Below are 22,785 nucleotides of genomic sequence, written 5' to 3' on the forward strand. Positions count from 1 at the left end.
TATCTAACCTCTCCTCATATGGTTCTCTGTCCAGCGTTGGAGCTGTCGGCTGGGTCCTGGTCTAGAGGGTTTGGGCTGAGTGCTACTAGTGTCTAAGGTGGAGATGGTGAGAGAAAGGCGCAGTTACACAGCTCATTCCAACACTGGGTGCTCCTACAGAACAAATGTGAAAGCAATCTGTCCTACTAGTCAGAGACAATGGACCCTTTCATTAAACATTCATTCCAAGGGGGTCGGAACCAAGCTCCTATAAAACCGGTATTAAGCTTGTCAAATTGACTGAAATCTCACTAGAATGCTGATCCAGTAAAATCCACCTATTTATAGTTTGATATAAGGTTGGAGCATGGGTAGGGGTTACAATGTAGGGGTCAGTACCTGCAGAGCTGGAGGAGGGTTCCTGGCTGGTAGAAGGCAGGCTTGTGTCGTCTGAGGGCTGGGCAGGTTCCTCCATCTCTCCTGCCTGAGACGCCACAGGCTCCAGAGACACCTCCACACTGGACATACACAAGTCACAGTCATTTACTATGGAGGATCACACCATTAACTACTGCTGTGGTTCAAGTTCAATTTCATAGAGTAAGCAAGATGGTCTCACCGGTCTCCCTCAGGCTCCATTAAGACATCGCTCTCGTCCCCAGGAGGGGGTCCTCCAGCCACCGCCTGGCCCGGGGTAGAGCTGGTTACCATAGGAACAGACAGGGAGGAGTGTTCGGGGCAGTCAGAGGGCGGGACCTCTGTGAATATGGACACTGGGGGGGAAAAGTGAATTCTGGAGTGTTCAAATATTACTGCCAATAATGAAACTTAATAGCCTGATACACATGTCACAATTCTCAAATTGTCTCTCGAGTCGATAGTAGAGAGAATGTGTGTGTGAACCATACCTGGGGCAGCCACCTGCAGGGGTGTGGTTGGAACACTGCGGCCCCCAGACTCATCCTCATGACCTGGCAGGAACAGAGGACTATCAAACATCCCCAGACCTACAACATACACAGATACCCTTTAGAACCAAACCTACAATAAACATAAACCACACAATTTGAGAGATGGAGATACGGACGTGGCAACAGTAAGATCTCGTCAAATTAAAGGTCTCAGAAAGAAAGGGTATATTAGGGTATGGGAAAAAATAAACGGGATGAGGTGTGCCTGTGTACAGTCCACTACCTCCTTGTGATGCCAGCTGTCCCAGGTCAGAGTGGGAGGTCTGGGATATCAGGTCCTCTGGGGTGCCGAACCTGAACCGGGGAACACCAGACACCTGGGGAGAACTGGACCACAGAGAGAGGTCAGAAGTACTATGGGGTTAACTATGGGAACTTTACTAGTGGTGTTTAGCTGCTGATTTTGGTGTGTTTAAGTATGTGTGTGTTACTTACTGGATAGCTTCTGCAAAGCCGTCAGAGCGGTGTGGCACCACCAGAGTAGGAGTACTGGGTACCATTCTGTCATCATCGTCAAAGTAGTGCTGCTGTAGGAGTGGCGAGAATATTATCCAGACACTGACAACAAAACACATAAAATACAGTTTAAAGGGATAGTGCGAGATTGACAATTAAGCCCCTTTCCTACCTACCCAGAGTCGTCAGATGAACTCATGGATACCATTTCTTTGTCTCTTCGTGCAGTTTGAAGGAAGTTGCTAACTAGCATTAGCAAAAGTGTTAACTAGCGTTAGCGCAATGACCGGAAGTCTATGGGAACAGCTAGCATACCATCTGTTCCCATAGACTTTGTCATTGTGCTAACACTAGTTAGCAATGGCTCGCAAAACGACCTACAACTTCCTTCAAACTGCACGCAGAGACATACAAATATTATTCATGAGTTCATCTGACTGGGTAGAAAAAGGGCTTGATTGCCAAAATCTCACACTATATCCCTTTAAGATGCAAGGGTGTGACTTACTCCACTGCTGGCCATCCCAGGGGTGAGCTGAGGGACTCTGCCTACAGACTGGCGACGCATGGAGGGCTGTAAGACACGCGCATTACTGGTTACCACAACCTGATACTGCACAAATGTAACCATACCACAAACTGCAATACAATTGTTTTACACACAGAGACATAGTTTAGATGGTTATATTGAGTCATAAGCACACACCTGTACCTGAGCAGGGGGGCCCAGTTCCTGGGTGATGTTGAGACGGGGGGGCAGCGGGTGGTGTGCCCTCCGTGGTGACCGGGGCATTCTGGGAGCAGAACTGGTTGGTTCACTGGAGAAGGCTTCCATACTGCTGCTGCCCTCAACTGACAGAACAGGAGAGGGGAAACAGTGGTTTAGTTTGACAGAGAGTTCTCCTTTACATCAAAATCACAATAAAACAACAGACAACGCAATAATATTGTGAAATAGGCTCATGTCTGTATGAGTTTCTGATATGGTGAATCAAATGACTTGGTTAGTCTACCAACAGAGTGACTGAAATGTATCACTCAATCCGGACAGACACTAACATATAACATCTCTCGCAGACATTCCTGCGAAAGTTTCATAGGTGGCTGCCGAGACAACGGTGTGTGACAGAGTATCCATCGTCTTACAGCTGTGTGTCTGGGAGTCGTACGGGCGCTGAGTGGAGTCCGATGCTCCTAGACTCTCCTCTGTCTCCGTGCCTGGGTCTGTCGCGTCAGCACCCTTTGAGGGAGGAGGAACGCACACACAGTGGGAGAGAGACAGAAGAGGAAAGAGGGGGGAAGGAGGTTGTTACAGGATGGTTCCTACTGCCCGGCAGTGTTGGTGCGGTTAGCAATGCATTCTGGTCCGGATTTATTTCCCTTGTACAGGTGTTCCCTTAAGAGGTCTTGTAACTTTACAGCTAGCTAGGCAGAGACGGTGCCCCCAGCCCCACTTTCTTCTGCACTCCCACCCTGACCACAAAGCACTTACCCCTCTCCCCTGCCAACCCTCCAGTTCCCCCAACACCTCCCTCCCACACACACACAACGCCACAAGATCACAACACAGACATGAGGTAGCAGAGTGAAGCAAGAGCACTGCTGAGACACTGTTTGGTCACACAGAAAAACATGCACGTGGTTACAACATTGGCTGGCTGTAACATCAACGGGAGGCGTGAGAGTGGAAAGAATAAGGGAGTGGGTGAGATTACAAAACATACTGGAAATGATCTAGTTCGGTTAGTAACAGTGTGCGTGTTGATCATACCTCTGTGTAGTCGTCTTCGTATGCCTCGTTGCCATCTCCGCTACCTTCGTTGCTCTCCTCTCCCTCTTCTCCCATCCCGCCATCCTCTTCATCCTCATCTTCCTCCTCCTCCTCCTCTTCATCATAGTCCTACAGAGAGGCAGGTATAAAAAGGTTGGTAACACATTACTTGACACACATTACTTGACTCATAACACGTTGCGCAATTACAAAGATAATTTTATATGGTCAATAAAAATGATTATTATTATTATTTTTTTTTTTCACCTTCATTTAACCAGGTAAGCTAGTTGAGAACAAGTTCTCATTTACAACTGCGACCTGACCAAGATAAAGCAAAGCAGTGCGACACAAACAACAATACAGAGTTACACATGAGTTACACACAAATACGACAAACATACTGTTAACACGGAGGCTATGATGTACTGGAATCTTTTGCCTTGGGTGGTAGGGTTTGTGGGTTTTTACACTAATGTTGGTGTCATAACTAGACTTAAAATAACGCAATATGTCAAAACAGGTCTAATATGTGTCATAACAATCGGAAATCGATATTTTTGGGCGCCGATTTGCCCATTTTTTAAAAAATATTTTATTTTTTACACCTTTATTTAATCTTTATTTAAATAGGCAAGTCAGTTAACCTTTTGTCAATCTAGGGGGTGCTGTTTCCACTTTGGAAAATATCGTCTCCAAATTAAACTGCCTCATACTCAATTCTTGCTCGTACAATATGCATATTATTATTACTATTGGATAGAAAACAATCTCTAGTTTCTAAAACCGTTTGAATTATGTCTGTGGGTGAAACAGAACTCGTTCTGCAGCGAAAATCATGACAGGAACTGCGAAGGTCTGAAAACGAGGCTCTGTTCTCAGATCAGTTTAAAACTCTGTATGTATCCTATGGGTCGACATGAACTGCACCCGCCTTCCCCTGGATGTCAGTAACCAATGAGAATTGGAATGGAGTGTCTACGTAGATCTCAGAGCTTATAAAGCTCCAAGGAACGAAGGGACCTCTCTTTTTGTCGTTCGTCATGACGCGAAGCAAGACCTCAGGATGAAATTTTGGAACGCTCAGTTATCGGCCTTAGATGTATCTGTCTGTAATTTAATTCGATATAGGTGTTAGAAACATCATAACGAAGTTATTTTAAACCGAGTTATATCAGTTTATGCGAGTATATTGCTATTTTCGGAATTTCCTTAGTATTGCATTTTGAGGATTTGGGCATGTCTGCTCCACATGGCTATTGTTAGCTGCTAATTCCGAAGTTGAAGACGACGTTTTACAACCAAGCAACGATTCTTTTGGACAAAGGACACCTTGCCCAAGATTCTGATGGAAGCTCGTCCAAAAGTAAGAGCTATTTATGATGTTATTCCGTATTTATGTGGAAAAATGTAAACGCATTTGTCCGCCATTATTGCGGCACTAGTCTGGCTGTAACGCACACTGTATGTCTAGTAACGTTAATTTTAAAAATCTAACTCAGCGGTTGCATTAATAACTAATGCATCTTTCATTTGCTGTCCAACCTGTATTTTTTAGTCAAGTTTACGATTATTTATTGATTAGATTAGGTGCCTTTCCAAGATGGCGCCGGCCAGAATGCATGACCTGTTGCCACTGATCACATTGAATAACAACGATTTGTGCTGCTAAATATGCACATTTTCAAACAAAACCTATATGCATTGTGTAATATGATGTTACAGGACTGTCATCTGATGAAGTATATTAAGGTTAGTCCAAAATTATATATCTTTTTCTGTATTGTTACGATCGCTAACCTGTGCTGCTGGTAAATTGCTTGTGTTTCTGGCTATGGTGGTAAGCTAATATAATGCTATATTGAGTTTTCGCTGAAAAACACTTGAAATATCTGAAATATTGGCTGGATTCACAAGATGTTGGTCTTTCATTTGCTGTATGCTGTGTATTTTTCAGAAATGTTTTAGGATGAGTATTTAGGTAATTGATGTCGGTCTCTGTAATTATTCCGGCTGCTTCCAACGCTATTTCAGATTGCAGCTGCAATGTAGAACTGTGATTTATACCTGAAATATGCACATTTTTCTAAAAATACATATGCTATACAATAAATATGTTATCAGACTGTCATCTTATGAAGTTTTTTCTTGGTTAGTGGATATATATATATCTTTATTTGGTCGAAATTGTGATAGCTGCCCATGCAGGAAAAAAATGGTGGGAAAAAAAAGTTGTGTCTTTTGCTATCGTGGTTAGCTAATAGATTTACATATTGTGTCTTCCCTGTAAAACATTTTAAAAATCAGAAATGATGGCTGGATTCACAAGATCTGTATCTTTCATCTGGTGTCTTGGACTTGTGATTTAATGATATTTAGATGCTAGTATTTACTTGTGACGCTATGCTAGGCTATGCTAGTCAGCTTTTTTACTGTGGGGGGTGCTCCCGGATGCGTAGCAAGTAGAAGTTAAGAACACATTCTTATTTTCAATGATGGCTTAGGAATGTTCTGCCTCGGCAGATTTTTAACCTTGTCAGCTCGGGGGATCCAATCTTGCAACCTTACAGTTAACTACTCCACGAGGAGCCTGCCTGTTACGCGAATGCAGTAAGCTAAGGTAAGTTGCTAGCTAGCATTAAACTTATCTTATAAAAAACAATCAATCAATGACTGTCATTGCTCCAATGTGTACTTAACCATAAACATCAATGCCTTTCTTAAAATCAATACACAAGTATATATTTTTAAACCTGCATATTTAGCTAAAATAAATCCAGGTTAGCAGGCAATATTAACCAGGTGAAATTGTGTCATTTCTCTTGCGTTCATTGCACGCAGAGTCAGGGTATATGCAACAGTTTGTGCCGCCTGGCTCTTTGCGAACTAATTTGCCAGAATTTTACGTAATTATGACATAACATTGAAGGTTGTGCAATGTAACAGGAATATTTAGACTCATGGATGCCACCTGTTAGATAAAATACGGAACGGAATAAACGTTTTGTTTTCGAGGTGATAGTTTCCGGATTAGTCAAAGGTATATGGTTTAGAGAGAAATAGTCGACGCGTTATAATTCCTGTAATAACTTGCAGCTGAACTTGAAAGGGGTTCCTTCGTTATTTTACCGTTCATGTCTTCCATAGAGAATGTCTTGATCTACTTCAAATAAGGTCTGTGTTTCGCAGAGGAGCAGACTGACAGGGGACCATGCAGACAAGCTCTGCTTTCTGCACTACAACCTAAAACTTCTTTACTGGGAATATTGAAGACCCATGAAAGCTGGTGGTTCGTTTTAACATATGTTCTCATGTTATTTGAGACTAAATAGATTTTATTTATGTATTATATTAAGTTAAAATAAAAGTGTTCATTGTTGATTCAGTATTGTTGCAATTGTCATTATTACAAAAATGTGTGTTTGTGTATGATATATATATAAATACATATATATATATATTATTTTTTTAAATCGGCATCGGCTTTTTTTCTCCTCCAATAATGCGTATCGGCGTTGAAAAATCATAATCGGTCGACCTCTAGTCATGACCAGTTAGGTCAGTTGTTATGACATGGTTATGACTGTTATGAAGCTGGGCGTCAAGTAAAGTGTTACCAAAAGGTCTCATAATCCAGCACAGTCATTGGTGAATTTAACATCTTCATGAGTATGGGCTGCATATAGACCTTTTCATCCATTCTAATAGAGTTTGGCTCAGTTGGTAGAGCATGGTGCTTGAAACGCCAGGGTTGTGGGTTCAATTCCCACGGGAGACCATTATGGAAAAGTACGAAATGTATGCACTCACTACTGTAAGTCGCGCTGGATAAGAGCGTCTGCTAAATTACTAAAATGTAAGTTTGACAGATTTCTAAGGGCCAAATACCTCAATTTTAGGCAAGATTTTCCATCTGCTAGGACTTGAGGGAGTTCAATTAAAGTGTCTAGCCCCTAAAATATTTCCATCAACAATATTTCCCTCAGTCCGTACCGGTTCCTCTTCCTCGTCATCCTCCTGCTCATCCTCGCTCTCCGAGTCAGTCACTATGACGATGACGTCGTGCTGAGGGGATTCTTCGGGGGAGTCGTATGAGAGTGTAACCTCTGTGGGCTGGGACAGAAGTAGCTCTACGGGGACAGACTGAGACGCTGTCCCCTCATCAGCCTCGTCTAGTACTGGGTACTCCTCCACCACCTGCTGATATAGACACACATGGCTACACGCACAAAAGACACACAAACCAGAAAGACCATCTCAGCCTCTAGACATAGGGTGGGTACCCGCATGCGCACACAGTCTCACCTGGCTGCTCTCTGGGGCCTCGTGGCTCTCTCCAGGCACCAATCCCTCTGTACTGCTCTCAGCCAGCACCTCCTCCTGGGCCTCTGGCTCCTCTGGGTCTACCCTCTGGATGATGCGTAGCTTCTTGGGGATGGGGGGTTCAGACGGGTGATCCTGGGGGGTGTCCGTGTCAGTCACCGTAGAAGTGTCCTGCTCCTCCTCACGCGGTCTCTTGGACATGGAGGATGTCCCTGGGGTGGCTGAAACTGGAAGGTTGGAAAAGTCACATTTCCAACTTCACTTGGTGGATATGCGTATTTCATTCAATATTGGAGGCCCAGTGGTAATACAGTGTGTATATTGCCAACCCTTGAGCTTAGTTAGACAAAGCTACTATACCCCAAATCTATAGAAACCCCCAGGTTAGATTAAATCCCGTCTCCCACCTGTCCCAAACACAGCTGTGGACGTCGAAGGCCTCTCCACTTGCGAGCTGGGTGCAGCTTCAATGACGACTGGGGCCAGGGGCTGCTCTTGATTGGCTGGTTCAGTGTGGGGCAGGCTCTGTTGCTGTGTTGGTTGGACAAAGGCTGTGGTCTGGTTCTGCTGGACCGCCAGCACTGGGTTGGTGTTCTGAACGCTGGGGCTGGTTGACCGTACTGAACCGCTGGCACTGCCATACACGGTCACATGCTCCAGCGGGCCCTCAGAAGACTGCATGGCTAGAGGGGTCAGAGGGTCACTAGGGGGTCAGACAGGGAAATACCATGGCTACGGTCTGATTCTCTATCCTTCCTTCTGAAATGTGCATTAGTATCCGTGGATCTCATCAGATTCAAGTAATAAAGTTCACTTAAACTACAAAACACAATGCCATCTAGCACTTTTAAAATGACCAATACTCAAATAACTATGCAATAACATTCACATCACTATCACACCTAGTACCCACATGTACATATTACCTCGTACCCCTGCACATTGACTCGGTACTGGTACTCCTTGTATATAGTCTCGTTATTGTCATTTTCTTTATGTTACTGTTTCCTTTTTTGCCAAATCATCTTACTTTTTAACTCGGCATTGTTTGGAAAGGGCTCGTAAGGAAGAATTTCAAGGTCAGGTCTACACCTGTTGTAATGTTATTTGATTTAACAATGATATTAGCTCCACAGAACTCCTCACCTTCCTGGTTCTCCACCTGTGTGGTGGGCATGACGGTAGCAGTAGGAGTGGGGGTGGGCACAGTGGCGGGGGTGATCATGGGCCGGATGCTGGCCCGGGGAGTGGACTTGTTCCCGGGGTTGACAGGGGGCTTGCTCTGGCCCTGGGCCCCCAGAGGAGTGGGCTTGATGTTGGCAGTGGGGGGCTCTGAGGTACTGGCGCTATAGGGAAGGGGAAATACAACAGGTGAACAATGTAACACCAAACATCATTGAACGTGGTGTGCAGGAGTAGCATGTACTTTACCTGCCCCTGTCTGCAGCTGGGGTGGTCTTCAGTGGTCCTCTCTGCTCGGTGGTCCTCTGCTGTTCCTGGGCCTACAGGTAGAATAGAATGTGTTATTCGCACCACGGCCATAATGAATAGCAATCCAGGCTTGTGGGGTATGAAGCGGAAGTGCTCCATTGAAATCTATGCCTCCATTAAGCCCTCCATCTCACCTTGCTGAGGCCCTGTTCAGGAGGCTCATCCCTCTGCTCCCCATGTCTCTCCTGCTGCTCCCTCAGGTCCCGCAGCTCCCTCTCCTGTCGACTCAGACGGCCCTCGTACTGTGACTTCAGAGCACTGACCCTGACCTCCAGCTCCTCCCTCTGTTGCTTCAGCTCCTCATTCTCCTTCTGCAGCTGGTCCTTGGAGCCTGGGGAAGAGGTTGGGATGAGGTGAAAGGTAAAAATGCTTTTGCAACCCAGCAGAGCCTAAAATTTAATTTAGTCCACCAGTAATTGTGGCAGGTAGATGAATATCTTTGCCATAATAATTTAAAAAAAAATAAAACATGCGTTGTAATGTTTCTGAACAAGAAAATTAAGAAGTAATGTGGTACATTCATTACATGTTCTGTGACCAGGGTCTTGTCACCAAAATATCAGATGAGACAATGTTCTGCTACCCCTTTAAGGACGCGACATTACCGTGCCAACAGGGCCACTCGAGTTGTGTCACGTGTCTGTGTTTGAGATGTGACTAGTAGTAGACAGCGTCTACAGCCTCTCTTTGCCATCAGTTGAAGCAGCAGATTCAAACTAACATTGAAAAACAACCGCTCGTGAACAAAACAATCTATACTGAACAAAAATGTAAACGCAATATGTAAAGTCTTTGTGGTGGGGAAAATAAAAGGCCACTCTAAAATGTGCAGTTGTGTCACACAATAGAATGCCACAGATGTCTCAAGTTGAGGGAGTGTGCAATAGGTATGCTAACTACAGGAATGTCCACCAGAGTTGTTGCCAGAGAATTGAATGTTGATTTCTCTAACACAATGTCGTTTTAGAGAATTTGTCAGTATGTCCAACCGGCCTCACTACCGCAGACCATGTGTAACCACGCCAGCTCAGGACCTCCACATCTGGCTTCTTCACCTGCGGGATCATCTGAGACCAGCCACCCGGACAGCTGATGAAACTGTGGGTTTGCAAACCGAAGAATTTCAGCACAAACTGTCTGAAACTTTCTCAGGAAAGTTAAATCTACGTGCTCACCAAGGTCTTGACCTGACTGCAGTTCGGCGTTTTATCCAACTTCAGTGGACAAATGCTCACCTTCGATAGCCACTGGCACGCTAGAGAAGTGTGCTCTTCAAGGATGAATCCCAGTTTCAATTGTACTGGGCAGATGGCAGACAGCATGTAGTGTTGTGTGGGCGAGCGGTTTGCTGTTGTAAATGTTGTGAACAGGGTGCCCCATGGTGGCGGTGGGGTTATGGAAAGGGCAAGCATAAGCTACGGAAAACGAACACAATTGCAATTTATTGATGGCAATTTGAATAAACAGAGGTAGCGTGACGAGATCCTGAGGCCCATTGTTGTGTCATTCATCCACCGCCATCACCTTATGTGTTTCAGCATGATAATGCAAGGATCTGTACACAATTCCTGGAAGCTGAAAATGTCCCAGTTCTTCCATGGCCTGCATACTCACTAGACATGTCACCCGTTGAGCATGTTAGGGATGCTCTGGACTGACGTGTATGACAGAGCATTCCAATATCCAACAACATCGCAAAGCCATTGAGGAATGGGACAACATTCACAGGTCACAATAAACAGCCTGATCAACTCTATGCAAAGGAGATGTGACGCGCTGCATGAGGCAAATGGTGGTCACACCAGATACTGACTGGTGGTTTTCTGATCCACACCCCTACCTTTTTTTAAGGTATCTGTGACTAACAGATGGACATCTGTATTCCCAGTCATGTGAAATCCATAGATTAGGGCCTAATTAATTACTTAAAAATTAGAGATTTCCTTATATGAACTGAACTCAGTAAAATCTTTGACATATGGGTTTATATTTTTGTTCAGTATAAACAGCTAATAAACACAAGGATAATGTCCCACTTTGTAGTCTTTCGAGTAAATTAGACCAACTTTTATGCCTGCGAACTGCGCCTCCAAAAATGTATCAGCACTTCACTCAGTGCGCACAGCTCCTCTGCCAGGCAGTGTTGCCGTGCGAGGTGGGATATAGGATTCATATTTCTTTGTGCGATTCGTAGATATGAAACAAAACAGCAGAAATAGTTTGAAAAAAGCTACTGCAGCATTTTTCTGCTATTCTGCTATAACCGCAACTTGTGCTCAAACTTGACTTTTTACTATTTTTAATAAGCAAATGTAATGCTTGCACTGTAGAGCCCTGCAAATTGACCACCCGCCAACGTGGCTGGTGATATAGACATTGTTGCCTGCCAATACCCAAATCTATGCTCATTTGGTGGGTGTTAATTTTTTCCCCTGACACCCAGCAAACGGTTGGGTTGACAAGTAAAAACATTTGAGAGATCAGCATTCACATATACCTTTATGCAAAGCTCACCAAGACTCAACCCGACACACAAGCTTGCCTGGCCTGGCCTCTTACCGATGAGCTGGTTGATCTTCTGCTTGGCCCCTACGAAGGCTTTTCTGGTCTTCTCCTCCTTCTCAGACATCTGCTGTCTGAGGGTGTCCTCCTGGGAGGCCTTCTCCTGCAGCTCCTGTCTCAACCTGGTCAGCTCCGTCTGCAGCCCGGAGGCCTGCTCTTGGGCCCCACGCACCTCTGCCTCACGCTCAGCCACCACCTGAGGGACACACACCATGGTTTAGCATACCTGTAGACTTCCAGTCAATGCAATAACGCTAGATAGAGATGGCATTGGCTCTCGAAACTAACTTCCTTCAACTTTCAAAGTTTGTCACGTGCACAGGATACAGCAGGTGTAAAACCGTACAGTGAAATGCTTACTAACAAGCTCTTTCCCAACAATGCAGTATTCAATATCATACTGCACGCAGAGACATACAAATGCTATCCACGAGTTCTGGGTAAGTAGAAAAACGATTTATCCCATGAAACCTCCGCCTAAAAGAGTTAGGCAATTACTAGTTTCAATTTACAATTTTGGTGAAAGTGAGCCTGGATGTTGCCTGGAAAATAATGTAGAGCGGCGGTCACCAACCGGTCGATCTCCAAGGCATTCCTAGTCGATCACCAAACATTTCTGTAAAAAACCCAACGATAAAGCCTTGTGTTCCTATTTTTTTTTTATTTTTCGCGCTGTTGGTACACTCTATTCAGCAGCCCTAACACAGGGAAGGCAAAGTGTTCCTATTTGGAACCATTTAATGTTTCTGAAGGTAGAACTCCGCCTACCCGGCAGGCCCTAAGAGCAAATCAAGTGCACCTATAGGCCTAAGGCAGACCAATCAGATAGATCACCATGTTTTAGATCACCGTGTCTGCAGTTTCCTCAAGTCATAGACTTTAAAAAGAAGCCTTGTCAATAGAGACTCAACGAATACAGCAAAGCGCTGCTGTTTTTGAGTAAGTTCATGTTTACGTTGTTATTCAGCATTGTCAACACTTTAAAATGCGTGTTCTCCCTACTTTCACTCATGCTACAACCAGCACTGCAGATCAATGAATGAGTATAGCAAAGTGTTTTGATAAGCTTACGTTGTAATTATTAGAGGTTGTGTTTTTTTAATATCGAGGAATATTTAACTTTCTCTATTCATAGGAGTAACGTGAATTAGTGGATGATGCAGAAATAATGCAGTGCAACGTGAGTGTCGCCATCAGCTGGAAGACTGTGTCTAGATGTCGACCGATTATGATTTTTCAACGCCGATACCGATTATTGGAGGACCAAAAAAAGCTGATACCGATTAATCGGACGATTTTTCTATATATATTTGTAATAATGACAATTACAACAATACTGAATGAACAATGAACACTTTTATTTTAACTTAATATAATACACAAATAACATATATTTAGTCTTAAATAAATAATGAAACATGTTCAATTTGGTTTAAATAATGCAAAAACAGTGTTGGAGAAGAAAGTAAAAGTGAAATATGTGCCATGTAAAAAAGCTAACGTTTAAGTTCCTTGCTCAAAACATGAGAACATATGAAAGCTGGTGGTTCAGTATTCCCAGTTGTGAAGTTTTAGGTTGTAGTTAAATAGGAATTATGACGCGTCGACTATTTCTCTCTATACCATTTGTATTTCATATACCTTTGACTATTGGATGTTCTTATAGGCACTTTAGTATTGCCAGCCTAATCTCGGGAGTTGATAGGCTTGAAGTCATAAACAGCGCTGTGCCTCAGGCATTGCTAAGAGCTGCTGGCAAACGCAGGAAAGTGCTATTTGAATGAATGCTTACGAGCCTGCTGCTGCCTACCACCGCTCAGTCAGAATGCTCTATCAAATCATAGACTTAATTATAATAAACACAGAAATACGAACCTTTTGTCATTAATATGGTAAAATACGGAAACAATAATTTCGAAAAGAAAGTGTTTATTCTTTCAGTGAAATACGGAACGGTTCCGTATTTTATCGAACGGGTGGCAACCCTAAGTCTAAATATTGCTGTTACATTGCACAACCTTCAATGTTATGTTATAATTATGTAAAATTCTGGCAAATTAGTTCACAGTTCATAACAAAGCCAGGCGGCCCAAAATGATGCGTATACCCTGCCTCTGCTTGCACTGAACGCAAGAGAAGTGACACAATCTCCCGAGTTTATATTGCCTGCTAACATTAATTTCTTTTAACTAAATATGCAGGTTTAAAAAAAGATACTTCTGTGTATTGATTTTAATAAAGGCATTGATGTTTATGGTTAGGTACATTTCTGCAAAGATTGCTTTTTTCGGCAATGCGCTTTTGTTAAATCATCACCCATTTGGCGAAGTTGAAGTAGGCTGTGATTCGATGATAAATTAACAGGCACCACATTGATTATATGCAACACAGGACAAGCTAGATAACCTAGTAATATCATCAACCATGTGTAGTTAACTAGTGATTATGTGAAGATTGATAGTTTTTTTCTAAGATAAGTTTAATGCTAGCAAGCAATTTACCGTGGCTAGTTGCAGCCACAGAGTCCTTTTGACGCTGCACTCGCGTAACAGGTGGTCAAGCCTGCCACGCATTTTCCTTGTGGATTGCAATGTAATCGGCCATAATCGGTGTCCAAAAAGGCCGATTACCGATTGTTATGAAAATAGTGAAAATCGGCCCTAATTAAAATCTGCCATGCAGATTAATCGGTCGATCTCTAACTGTGTCACCCTTTTCTCAGCGGAGGGAGGGCGAGCGGAGGGGCGGTTGCTCCCACTGCTCCCTCCCTCAGTTCAGCAAAAAAAAAGAAAGCACGTTATTATGCTCACTCAGCTGTGCCTCAAGTAATACAACAAATTATCTGAGAAGAACATTGGCAGGGTAATTCAAGCAGAGCCAATATGCAGTGATAATGTATTGGGGCTATAGCCTACTGCACAAACCTCAGTTCCACAGAAATAATTGTTTTTAAATTGGTTAATGTTGCATAGGCTTACGTTTAAGCCATGATAAAAAAGAAAATCTGAGCGGTAGATCTAGGCTTGTATTTTGACTCAGAAAGTGATCTTGACTCAGAAACGTTGGTGACCACTGGTATAGGGGAAACACTGCTCTGACCTTGTTGAGGTTATCCAGCTGTCCCTCCAGGTCTCTAGTCCGGGTCTCAGACTGTCCCAGGGAGTCTCTCAGACCCTGGCCCTCCTGGGCTGAGGCCTGCTGGGCCTCCTGCTCCTGGGCTGGTGTGGATGCTGCCTCTGACACCATCTGCAAAGGAGATCAGTCCAACACTCAATACAGCATGGCAGAATTCACACAATAGAATGTTTAATCAAGGACATCAGGTTAGACATTTTGAGTTGTCCGACTTGGTACCATTCCAGACCAGCACATTTGTAATTTAGTGACAAGATGAGTAGGGATATTATTAGTTTCATGAGAAAACAATTGAGAGGAATCTTGTTCTTGAATCTTGGAGACGGAGTGAATTCAAGGCTGGGTTTCAGGAAACAACTCCGTGACAATCAATAACAGTTTCCCTCTATGAAACCAGAAAAGGCACCAGCTGTTTCACCAAACAACCCACCTTGTCGTGCTCCACCTTGAGCTCATCATACTGGGTCTTGTAGCGGCGGCCAATCTTCCTGACCTGAGTGATGGTGCGGAACTTTTCCTGGATGTCCAGGTTCTTGGCCTCCACGTCCCTCTTCAGCACATCCCTCTCAGAGCTCACCTTCCCCAGGCCTTCACGCAGCATCTGCACCTGGCTCTGCAGGGATGTCACCGACCCGCCACTCCTACAGGGAGATCAGATATTAAAGATCTACATGTAGAATGCAGCCCCCTTGTTGAACTAGGTGAATTGCAACACAGCCTGACTTCAAACAACCCCCCCCCCCCCTTCCTGGCTTTACTCCCTGTCCCCTGACCCACTTTTGCGTCTTTTTACTTCCAATTTTGTATACCAGCTTCGAACAGCTGAAACATTGGATATTTTGAGTTATTTAAAATATATTTCACAGTCGTTTAGATGATACAATTTTCTACACTTGTTTTGAAACAAACTGAAATTAGGCAAACATAAAAATAAAAAAATGCAACCAGGTAATGGCAGAGCGATTTCTATTGCCACTGTTGATTCTATTCCTGAGGAGATTACCACGCGTTTGAGTGATGCTGATGGAAGAGAGGGAGGTTGCAGCTTTTCCATTTGACAACAAGAGACGGACCATCTTTTGTTGTCAAATAGGTAGACTGCACCATCAGAATGCAATTTTGTATGGGCCCAAAATATTTATTTAGTGGTTGATATTATTTCACTATCATTCCACTATCACTGCATATATATTATGGACATTTTCTGAAATAACAATGCTAGAATTCTACATGCATCTCCTTTAATACAAAAATACTCAGATTTACATAATACTACATTCATCTGATTATCAAACTTTGTACTGGGTTGCTTGCCAATTCATTGTGTAGTATTTGTGCTTTTCAAAGAGGAGCCCATTTATCTATTGTATCAAGTAATTCAGCTTCCTTGCGGTCGTTGGTACCCTGTAATAAGAGAATAGTAAAACAGTGATATTCAGTTTGGATTATAGACTAGGCTAACTCCCACCTGGTCACCTCAGCCTTGAGCCTGCCTGTCTCCTCAGTGAGTTGCTGGATGCGTTTGAGGTGAGCCTCTTTCTCAAAGTGGAGACGCTTGTACTCCTCCGGGTCCTTCTGCTGGCTCACCAGTTGCTATGTGGACATACAGAACAGATTATGTTTCAAATCAAAACTCAATAGACAGGTCTACAGACATTTGACAAGCTGTGGGTCGCAAGGAAGGCATCGTTCAAGCTTGGTATCACTACTTTGAGAAAGTCTACTCTAAGCTTTAGAGGTTTTTTTTGGGGGGGGGGGATTCTTTTTTTCTGTCGCTAAGCAACCTGTGTTCTGGCCTTCCAGCGTTTGATGTCCTCTTCCAGAATCCTCTTCTCTGCCTGCAGCATGCCGCTCTTCTCACTCAGTTCAGCGTTGGACTCCTGCATGGGCATTACGTCTAACTCCAGCTTACGCACCTGACGAAGGGAGGAAAATATATAAAAGTATGTCAATCAATACAGAGAGAAAAAAAGTTAGGCTTCAGTCTAAAACAGGCCTAAAAACTAAACTGGGACCAAATTCACAGAAGGTTTCCTGAGAAAAATGTTAACATTGGTTATGATATCAAATCCAAAGTTTGGTGCTTTAACCCTGAGAAAGTAAACCTGCTGTCTTACTTTAGCCTGTGTCTGCTGCAGCTCCTGCTCCATCCTCTCCTTCTCCTCCCTCAGCATCTTGTTGGTCTCCATCAGGACACTCATGGTCTCAGTCTTCTTCATCAGCTCATCGTGCTGAGCCAGGGTCTTAGCTGTCACCTGGGGTCAGGGGTTAAAGGTCATAAACAGCACTTGGGTGACATGATCATATTGAGCTGCCATTTCTCTCGTCACCCACACCCTCTTCATTCATGAACAAGGCAACAGTAAACATGTCTGCCATTATCGACGCAGCGCCCCCAATGGGCCAATTAGTGACAATTCAAATCTAATTTTATTGAACAATACACACAAATCTGAAAGTAAAATAATGGAATTAAGAAATATATAAACATTAGGACGAGCAATGTTGGCGCAGCATTGACTGAAATACAGTAGAATAGAATACAGTATATACATATGAAATTAGTAAAGGAGTACGTAAACAGGTAGTTTGCCCCCGGTGATGCATTAGGTAGACCGCAACACCCTCTGGAAAGCCCTGCGGTTGCGGGCGGTGCAGTTGCCGTACCAAGTGGTGATGCAGCCCGACAGGATGCTCTCAATTGTGCATCTGTAAAAGTTTGTAAGGGTCTAAAGGGCCAAGCCAAATTTCTTCAGTGTGGGTGGACCATTTCAAATCGTCAGTGATGTGTATGCCAAGGAACTTTAAGTTTTCCACATTCTCCACTGTGGTCCAGTCAATGTGGAAAGGGGCGTGCTCCCTCTGCTTTTTCCTGAAGTCCACGATCATCTCATTCGTTTTGTTGACGTTGAGGGAGAGGTTATTTTCCTGGCACCACTCCGTCAGGGCCCTCATCTCCTCCCTGTAGGCTGTCTCGACATTGTTGGTAATCAGGCCTACTACAGTTGTGTCATCTGCAAACTTAATGATTGAGTTGGAGGTGTGCATGGCCACGCAGTAATGGGTGTACAGGGAGTACAGGAGGGGGCTGAGCATCAGTGAAGTGGAGGTGTTGTTTCCTACCTTCACCACCTGGGGCAACCCGTCAGGAAGTCCAGGACCCAGTTGCACAGGGTGGGGTTCAGATGCAGGGCCCTGAGCTTGATGATGAGCTTGGAGAGTACTATGGTGTTGAAGGCTAAGAAGCTATAGTCAATGAACAGTATCCTTACATAGGTATTCCTCTTGTCCAGATGAGATAGGGCTGTGTGCAGTGCAATGGCGATTGCATTGTCTGTAGATCTATTGGGGCGGTAAGCAAATTGAAGTGGGTCTAGGGTGTCAGGTAAGGTATAGGTGATATGATCCTTAACTAGCCTCTCAAAGCACTTCATGATGACTGAAGTGAGTGCTACGGGGCGATAGTCATTTAGTTCAGTTACCTTTGCCTTTTTGGGTACAAGAACAATGGTGGACATCTTGAAGCATGTGGGGACAACAGACTAGGATAGGGAGAGATTGAATATGTCCGTAAACACTCCAGCCAGCTGGTCTGTGCATGCTCTGAGGACGTGGCTAGGGATGCCATCTGGGCCAGCAGCCCTGCGAGGGTTAACACACTTAAATGTCTTACTCACGTCGGCCACGGAGAACGAGAGCCCACAGTCTGTGGGAGCGGGCCGCGTCGATGGCACTGTGTTATCCTCAAAGCTGGTGAAGGTGTTTAGCTTGTCCGGGAGCAAGACGGTGTCCGCTACGTGGCTAGTTTTCCCTTTGTAATCCATAATAGTCTGTAGACCCTGCCAGATACGTCTCGTGTCTGAGCCGTTTTGAACTGTGACTCCTCTTTGTCGCTGTTCTGACGTTTTGCCTGTTTGATTGCCTTGCGGAGGGAATAACTACACTGTTTGTATTCAACCATATTCCCAGTCACCTTGCCATGGTTAAATGCAGTGGTTCATGCTTTCAGTTTAGCGCGATGCTGCTATCTATCCACGGTTTCTGGTTTGGGTAGGTTATAAGCACAGCGTGAACAGCATCCCTTATACACTTCCTGATGAACTCACCGTGTCTGTGTATACATCAATGTTATTCTCAGAGGCTACCCGGAACATATCCCAGTCCGCGTGATCAAAACAATCTTGAAGCATGGATTCCGATTGGTCAGACCAGCGTTGAATAGACCTTAGCACGGGTACATCCTGTTTGAGTTTCTGCCTATAGGAAGGGAGGGAGGACCAAAATGGAGTTGTGATCTGATTTGCCGAAGGGAGGGCCTTGTAGGCATCCCGGAAAAGAGAATAGCAGTGGTCGAGTGTTTTACCAGCGCGAGTACAACAGTCAATGTGTTGATAGAACTTCGAGAGCGTTTTCATCAAATTTGCTTTGTTAAAATCCCCAGCTACAATAAATGCAGCCTCAGGATATATATGTGGTTTCCAGTTGGCATAAAGTCCAGTGTAGTTCCCTGAGGGGCGTCATGGTATCGGCTTGAGGGGGAATATACACGGCTGTGACTATAACATAAGAGAATTCTCTGTGTCTAGTCAAAATCGGCGCAGTGGTGTCTGAGATACTAACGAACGGAGACAGATCCATAGCCCCCCCCTCCCGATTTCATCATGAAGACAACAGAATGTTTTTTTTCACCACTCAGATTTTGAAATGTCTTTTTAGTCTAGGAATAGGATTAATCTGGGTCCAGGAAATCCCCCCATAAACCATTGGCTGTCCATATTGTCCAGCTCACCTGCATCCTTTCCCGCTCAGCACTAAAGCTCTCCTGCAGTTCTCTCAGCTCTCTCTCCAGGTGCTCCACCCTCAGCCTGTGGCGAAGACTTTCTCCCTGGGCCACCTCGAACCGTGACTCCGCTATCTCCTTCTCCCGACGCACAAACCTGCATCACGACAGGGAGGGGACAGAAGATATGATGAGAGAAAAGGTGTTGCAGAAGTGTAGTGATTGCATGAAATTGGCTTTAATGGCAAATTTGCTCTTGCTTTCCAAAGAGACAGATCGAGAGAGGGGGTGAGAGACCATTACCTGAGTATCTCGAGGACCTGGTCCTGAGACTTTCCCTGCTCAGTGAGGGAGATGTTCAGAGGGCACTCGTTGACCTGGCGCTGCAGGGTGGCGGCTATCTTGCTGCTCATGGTCTGAATCTGTTCATGGAGGAGGCTGTTTTGCCTCTGCAGCTCCTCAGAGCGAGACGCCACCTTAGACATCTCCTCCTGACAGCAAGAGAGATGTACATTATAGCCTTGTGGTGTACACCAGCTACATAAGCAGCACAACCCCTGCAAACTAGTGGGAGTTCACAATCACTAGCTAGCTTCCAACATCAACACAAAAGTGTAAGAATCTATTTTCAACCATCACCATCTACACGTCAAACCATTTGCAACAAACACAATATCTATTATTCATAATATAAGCATTTCCCTTGACTGCTATCTAATCAATTGACTGCTATTACCTACCTTGAGGATCCTCTCCTGTTCCTCCCAGGAGACTCTGGCCTCCAGCAGCTGAGCAGAGGCTCTCTGGGCCCTCTCCTCCAGCTGTTGTCTGAGCGTGGCTGCCTGCAGAGCCTGGGCCTTCGCTGCCTGGAGGGCCTCCACGTCTGCAGCGTGAAGCATCATCTCACGCTCGTACTTATCCTGAGCCTCCGACGCCAGCGTGGCCTGGGAGGGGGGAAAGAACAGGAGAGACCAGCATTACAGACAAGCTTTATCTGACGACCTAGCTGTAATACAGTACTTAATGAATGGTTGATAATGTATGCTACATTATCATGGTTGACATTTACTTGGGTTAGCGACAAATCAAGTCAGGTAATGCTCTATAGGAGGAAAGTGGGAAACAAGGTGGCAAATAGCTTGGTCAGATATGCCTTGTGAAAAGTTGGCACATCACTACAACTCGATAAGGACCAATTAGCCACAGCCCAAGCCTCCATCTCACCTGCTCCTGGCTGTCCAGTATGGCCTGCTGTTCCTGGGCTGCTGCCACCGCAGCCCTCTGTAGCGCCTCCTGGTGGTCCGCCTGCACACTGCTCAGACTCCTCCTCAGCTCAGCCACCTGACACACACAGGTGGAAAACAGGAATCTGTTCATATCTTCAACATGGAACAATGACGACCCCGGCATTGTGTAAACCCAGCACCTATGGTGCGTACTGGATGTGGTTAAATAATACTGAATGTATCAGCTATACCATTTGAGCTATAGAGTGAGGAAATTTTCAGTAAGGGCATAGATGTCTGCTTCATACCTGCTGCTCTACGGAGGCCAGGGCTTTCCTCTTCTCCTCCTGCAGGCCCTGCTTCTCCTTCTCTGCTTCCAGGAGCTTCCTCTCCAGATGACGGTGCTGCTCCTGAGCCTCCTTTACACGCTCCTCCATGGAGGACCGAGCCTGCTCCATCACCTAGAGAGAGGAAGCGAGTGAGAGATTTGGTGCTAAAATGCTTATGGAAGTGCACTACTAAGGGGTTAGGGGATAGGGTGGTATACTACTAAAGGGGTGGTACACTACTAAGGGGTTAGGAGCCAGGGTGGAGTCCTGACCTGCTTCTCCTTATCCATGGACTCCTCTAGGCTCTGGGCCATGGCTCTGTACTGCTCTTTGCTGGAGGTGGCTGTCCTCAACTGCTCTGCCAGCTCCTCTGCCTGCGTCTCGGCCTGCCTCAGGCGGCCTCCCAGATCCTCAGAGTCCCCTTTTGAACCATGGAGTCCTGGGGAGGTTAGAGGAGAGGGGGGGAAGATGAAGAGGGGTGAGGAGCAGAGAGGTAAGGAGAAAGAGGGAGAGAGCTTTAAGTGCCACAGACTGAAGTCACAGCTGGCATGGGCAGCATAGAAAAATAACCCTGTGGCGAACCCTAATGACACTACCATAACACTGCTAATGGTGCAGGCCCCAGAAGCACACACCCTCCAGGCCTGTTTGAGGGTTTTATTTAGCTTGTTTTACTACATTTCCTATAAAATACTATAAGACGACCTAATGAAAGCATGGCTATAGACACCGACCTGACCTATGTCTACACAAGGAAAAGCAGAACAACATACCACAACTTTAAGGAAACAATTAACTTGTTTGGGATAGGGGGCAGCATTTTCACTTTTGGATGAATAGCGTGCCCAGAGTGAACTGCCTCCTACTCAGTCCCAGATGCTAATATATGCATATTATTATTAGTATTGGATAGAAAACACTCTGAAGTTTCTAAAACTGTTTGAATGATGTCTGTGAGTATAACAGAACTCATATGGCAGGCAAAAACCTGAGAAGAAATCCAAACAGGAAGTGGTAAATCTGAGGTTTGTAGTTTTTGAACTCACCCCTATCGAATACACAGTGGTATATGGGTTAATTTTCACTTCCTACGGCTCCCACTAGATGTCAACCGTCTTTAGAACGTTGTTTCAGGCTTCTCATGTGAAGGGGGGCCGGATGGGAGCTGTTTGACTAAGAGGTCTGCCTACAGCCTCGTTCTCAATCACGCGCTTTCACTTGAGAGTTAGCTCTCGTTCCATTGCTTCTCCTCAGACAATGGAATTCTCCGGTTGGAACATTATTGAACTTTTATGATAAAAACATCCTAAAGATTGATTCTATACTTAGTTTGACAAGTTTCTTCGACCTGTAATATAACTTTTTGAACGTTTCGTCCGAATGGACCAGATCGCGCTTTTGGATTTGTTTACCAAACACCCTAACAAAAGAAGCTATTGGACATAAATGGACATAAATGATGAACATTATCGAACAAAACAAAGATTTATTGTGGAACTGTGATTCCTGGGAGTGCATTCTGATGAAGATCATCAAAGGTAAGTGAATTTATATAATGCTATTTATGAATAATGTTGACTACCCAACATGGCGGATATTTCTCTGGCTAGTTTGGGCTCTGAGCGCCGTTCTCAGATGATGCTTTTTCCGTAAAGTTTTTTGAAATCTGACACAGCGGTTGCATTAAGGAAAAGTGTATCTAAAGTTCCATGCATAACACTTGAATTTTCATCAACATTTATAATGAGTATTTCTGTGAATT

General features: G+C 44.6%; 1 protein-coding gene and 1 non-coding gene across 8 annotated transcripts in view; one reads left to right on the forward strand and one right to left on the reverse strand.

The window, feature by feature from the left end:
- The window catches only part of LOC139578602 (nucleoprotein TPR-like), a 47,743-nt gene that overhangs the window by 538 nt on the left and 24,420 nt on the right, over positions 1-22,785 (reverse strand). The window contains exons 21-48 of one of the 7 annotated variants that reach the window (XR_011675575.1): positions 21,296-21,462; positions 21,003-21,155; positions 20,693-20,809; positions 20,209-20,412; positions 19,772-19,959; positions 19,478-19,625; positions 16,806-16,943; positions 16,473-16,604; positions 16,157-16,281; positions 15,119-15,329; positions 14,653-14,799; positions 11,551-11,749; positions 9,126-9,322; positions 8,932-9,002; positions 8,647-8,846; positions 7,908-8,183; positions 7,483-7,727; positions 7,171-7,377; positions 3,178-3,306; positions 2,553-2,646; positions 2,113-2,258; positions 1,915-1,980; positions 1,386-1,477; positions 1,174-1,277; positions 888-986; positions 599-752; positions 379-497; positions 9-153 (exon numbers count right to left, since the gene is read on the reverse strand). Coding sequence is in view for 6 of the 7 variants with exons in the window: in XM_071406431.1 (XP_071262532.1) it covers positions 9-92; positions 379-497; positions 599-752; positions 888-986; positions 1,174-1,277; positions 1,386-1,477; positions 1,915-1,980; positions 2,113-2,258; positions 2,553-2,646; positions 3,178-3,306; positions 7,171-7,377; positions 7,483-7,727; positions 7,908-8,183; positions 8,647-8,846; positions 8,932-9,002; positions 9,126-9,322; positions 11,551-11,749; positions 14,653-14,799; positions 15,119-15,329; positions 16,157-16,281; positions 16,473-16,604; positions 16,806-16,943; positions 19,478-19,625; positions 19,772-19,959; positions 20,209-20,412; positions 20,693-20,809; positions 21,003-21,155; positions 21,296-21,462 (4,212 nt within the window). In the remaining variant the exon portion in view is untranslated. The remainder of the gene's footprint in view (positions 1-8; positions 154-378; positions 498-598; positions 753-887; positions 987-1,173; positions 1,278-1,385; positions 1,478-1,914; positions 1,981-2,112; positions 2,259-2,552; positions 2,647-3,177; positions 3,307-7,170; positions 7,378-7,482; positions 7,728-7,907; positions 8,184-8,646; positions 8,847-8,931; positions 9,003-9,125; positions 9,323-11,550; positions 11,750-14,652; positions 14,800-15,118; positions 15,330-16,156; positions 16,282-16,472; positions 16,605-16,805; positions 16,944-19,477; positions 19,626-19,771; positions 19,960-20,208; positions 20,413-20,692; positions 20,810-21,002; positions 21,156-21,295; positions 21,463-22,785) is intronic. The other 6 variants (XM_071406433.1, XM_071406436.1, XM_071406435.1 and 3 more) reach the window with 6 other exon arrangements.
- trnas-uga (transfer RNA serine (anticodon UGA)) lies at positions 6,887-6,955 on the forward strand. The gene has a single exon. It is a non-coding gene; the product is annotated as a tRNA-Ser (tRNA).

The sequence above is a fragment of the Salvelinus alpinus genome, chromosome 6 (genome assembly GCF_045679555.1).
Source record: "Salvelinus alpinus chromosome 6, SLU_Salpinus.1, whole genome shotgun sequence".
Classification (NCBI taxonomy): Eukaryota; Metazoa; Chordata; class Actinopteri; order Salmoniformes; family Salmonidae; genus Salvelinus; species Salvelinus alpinus.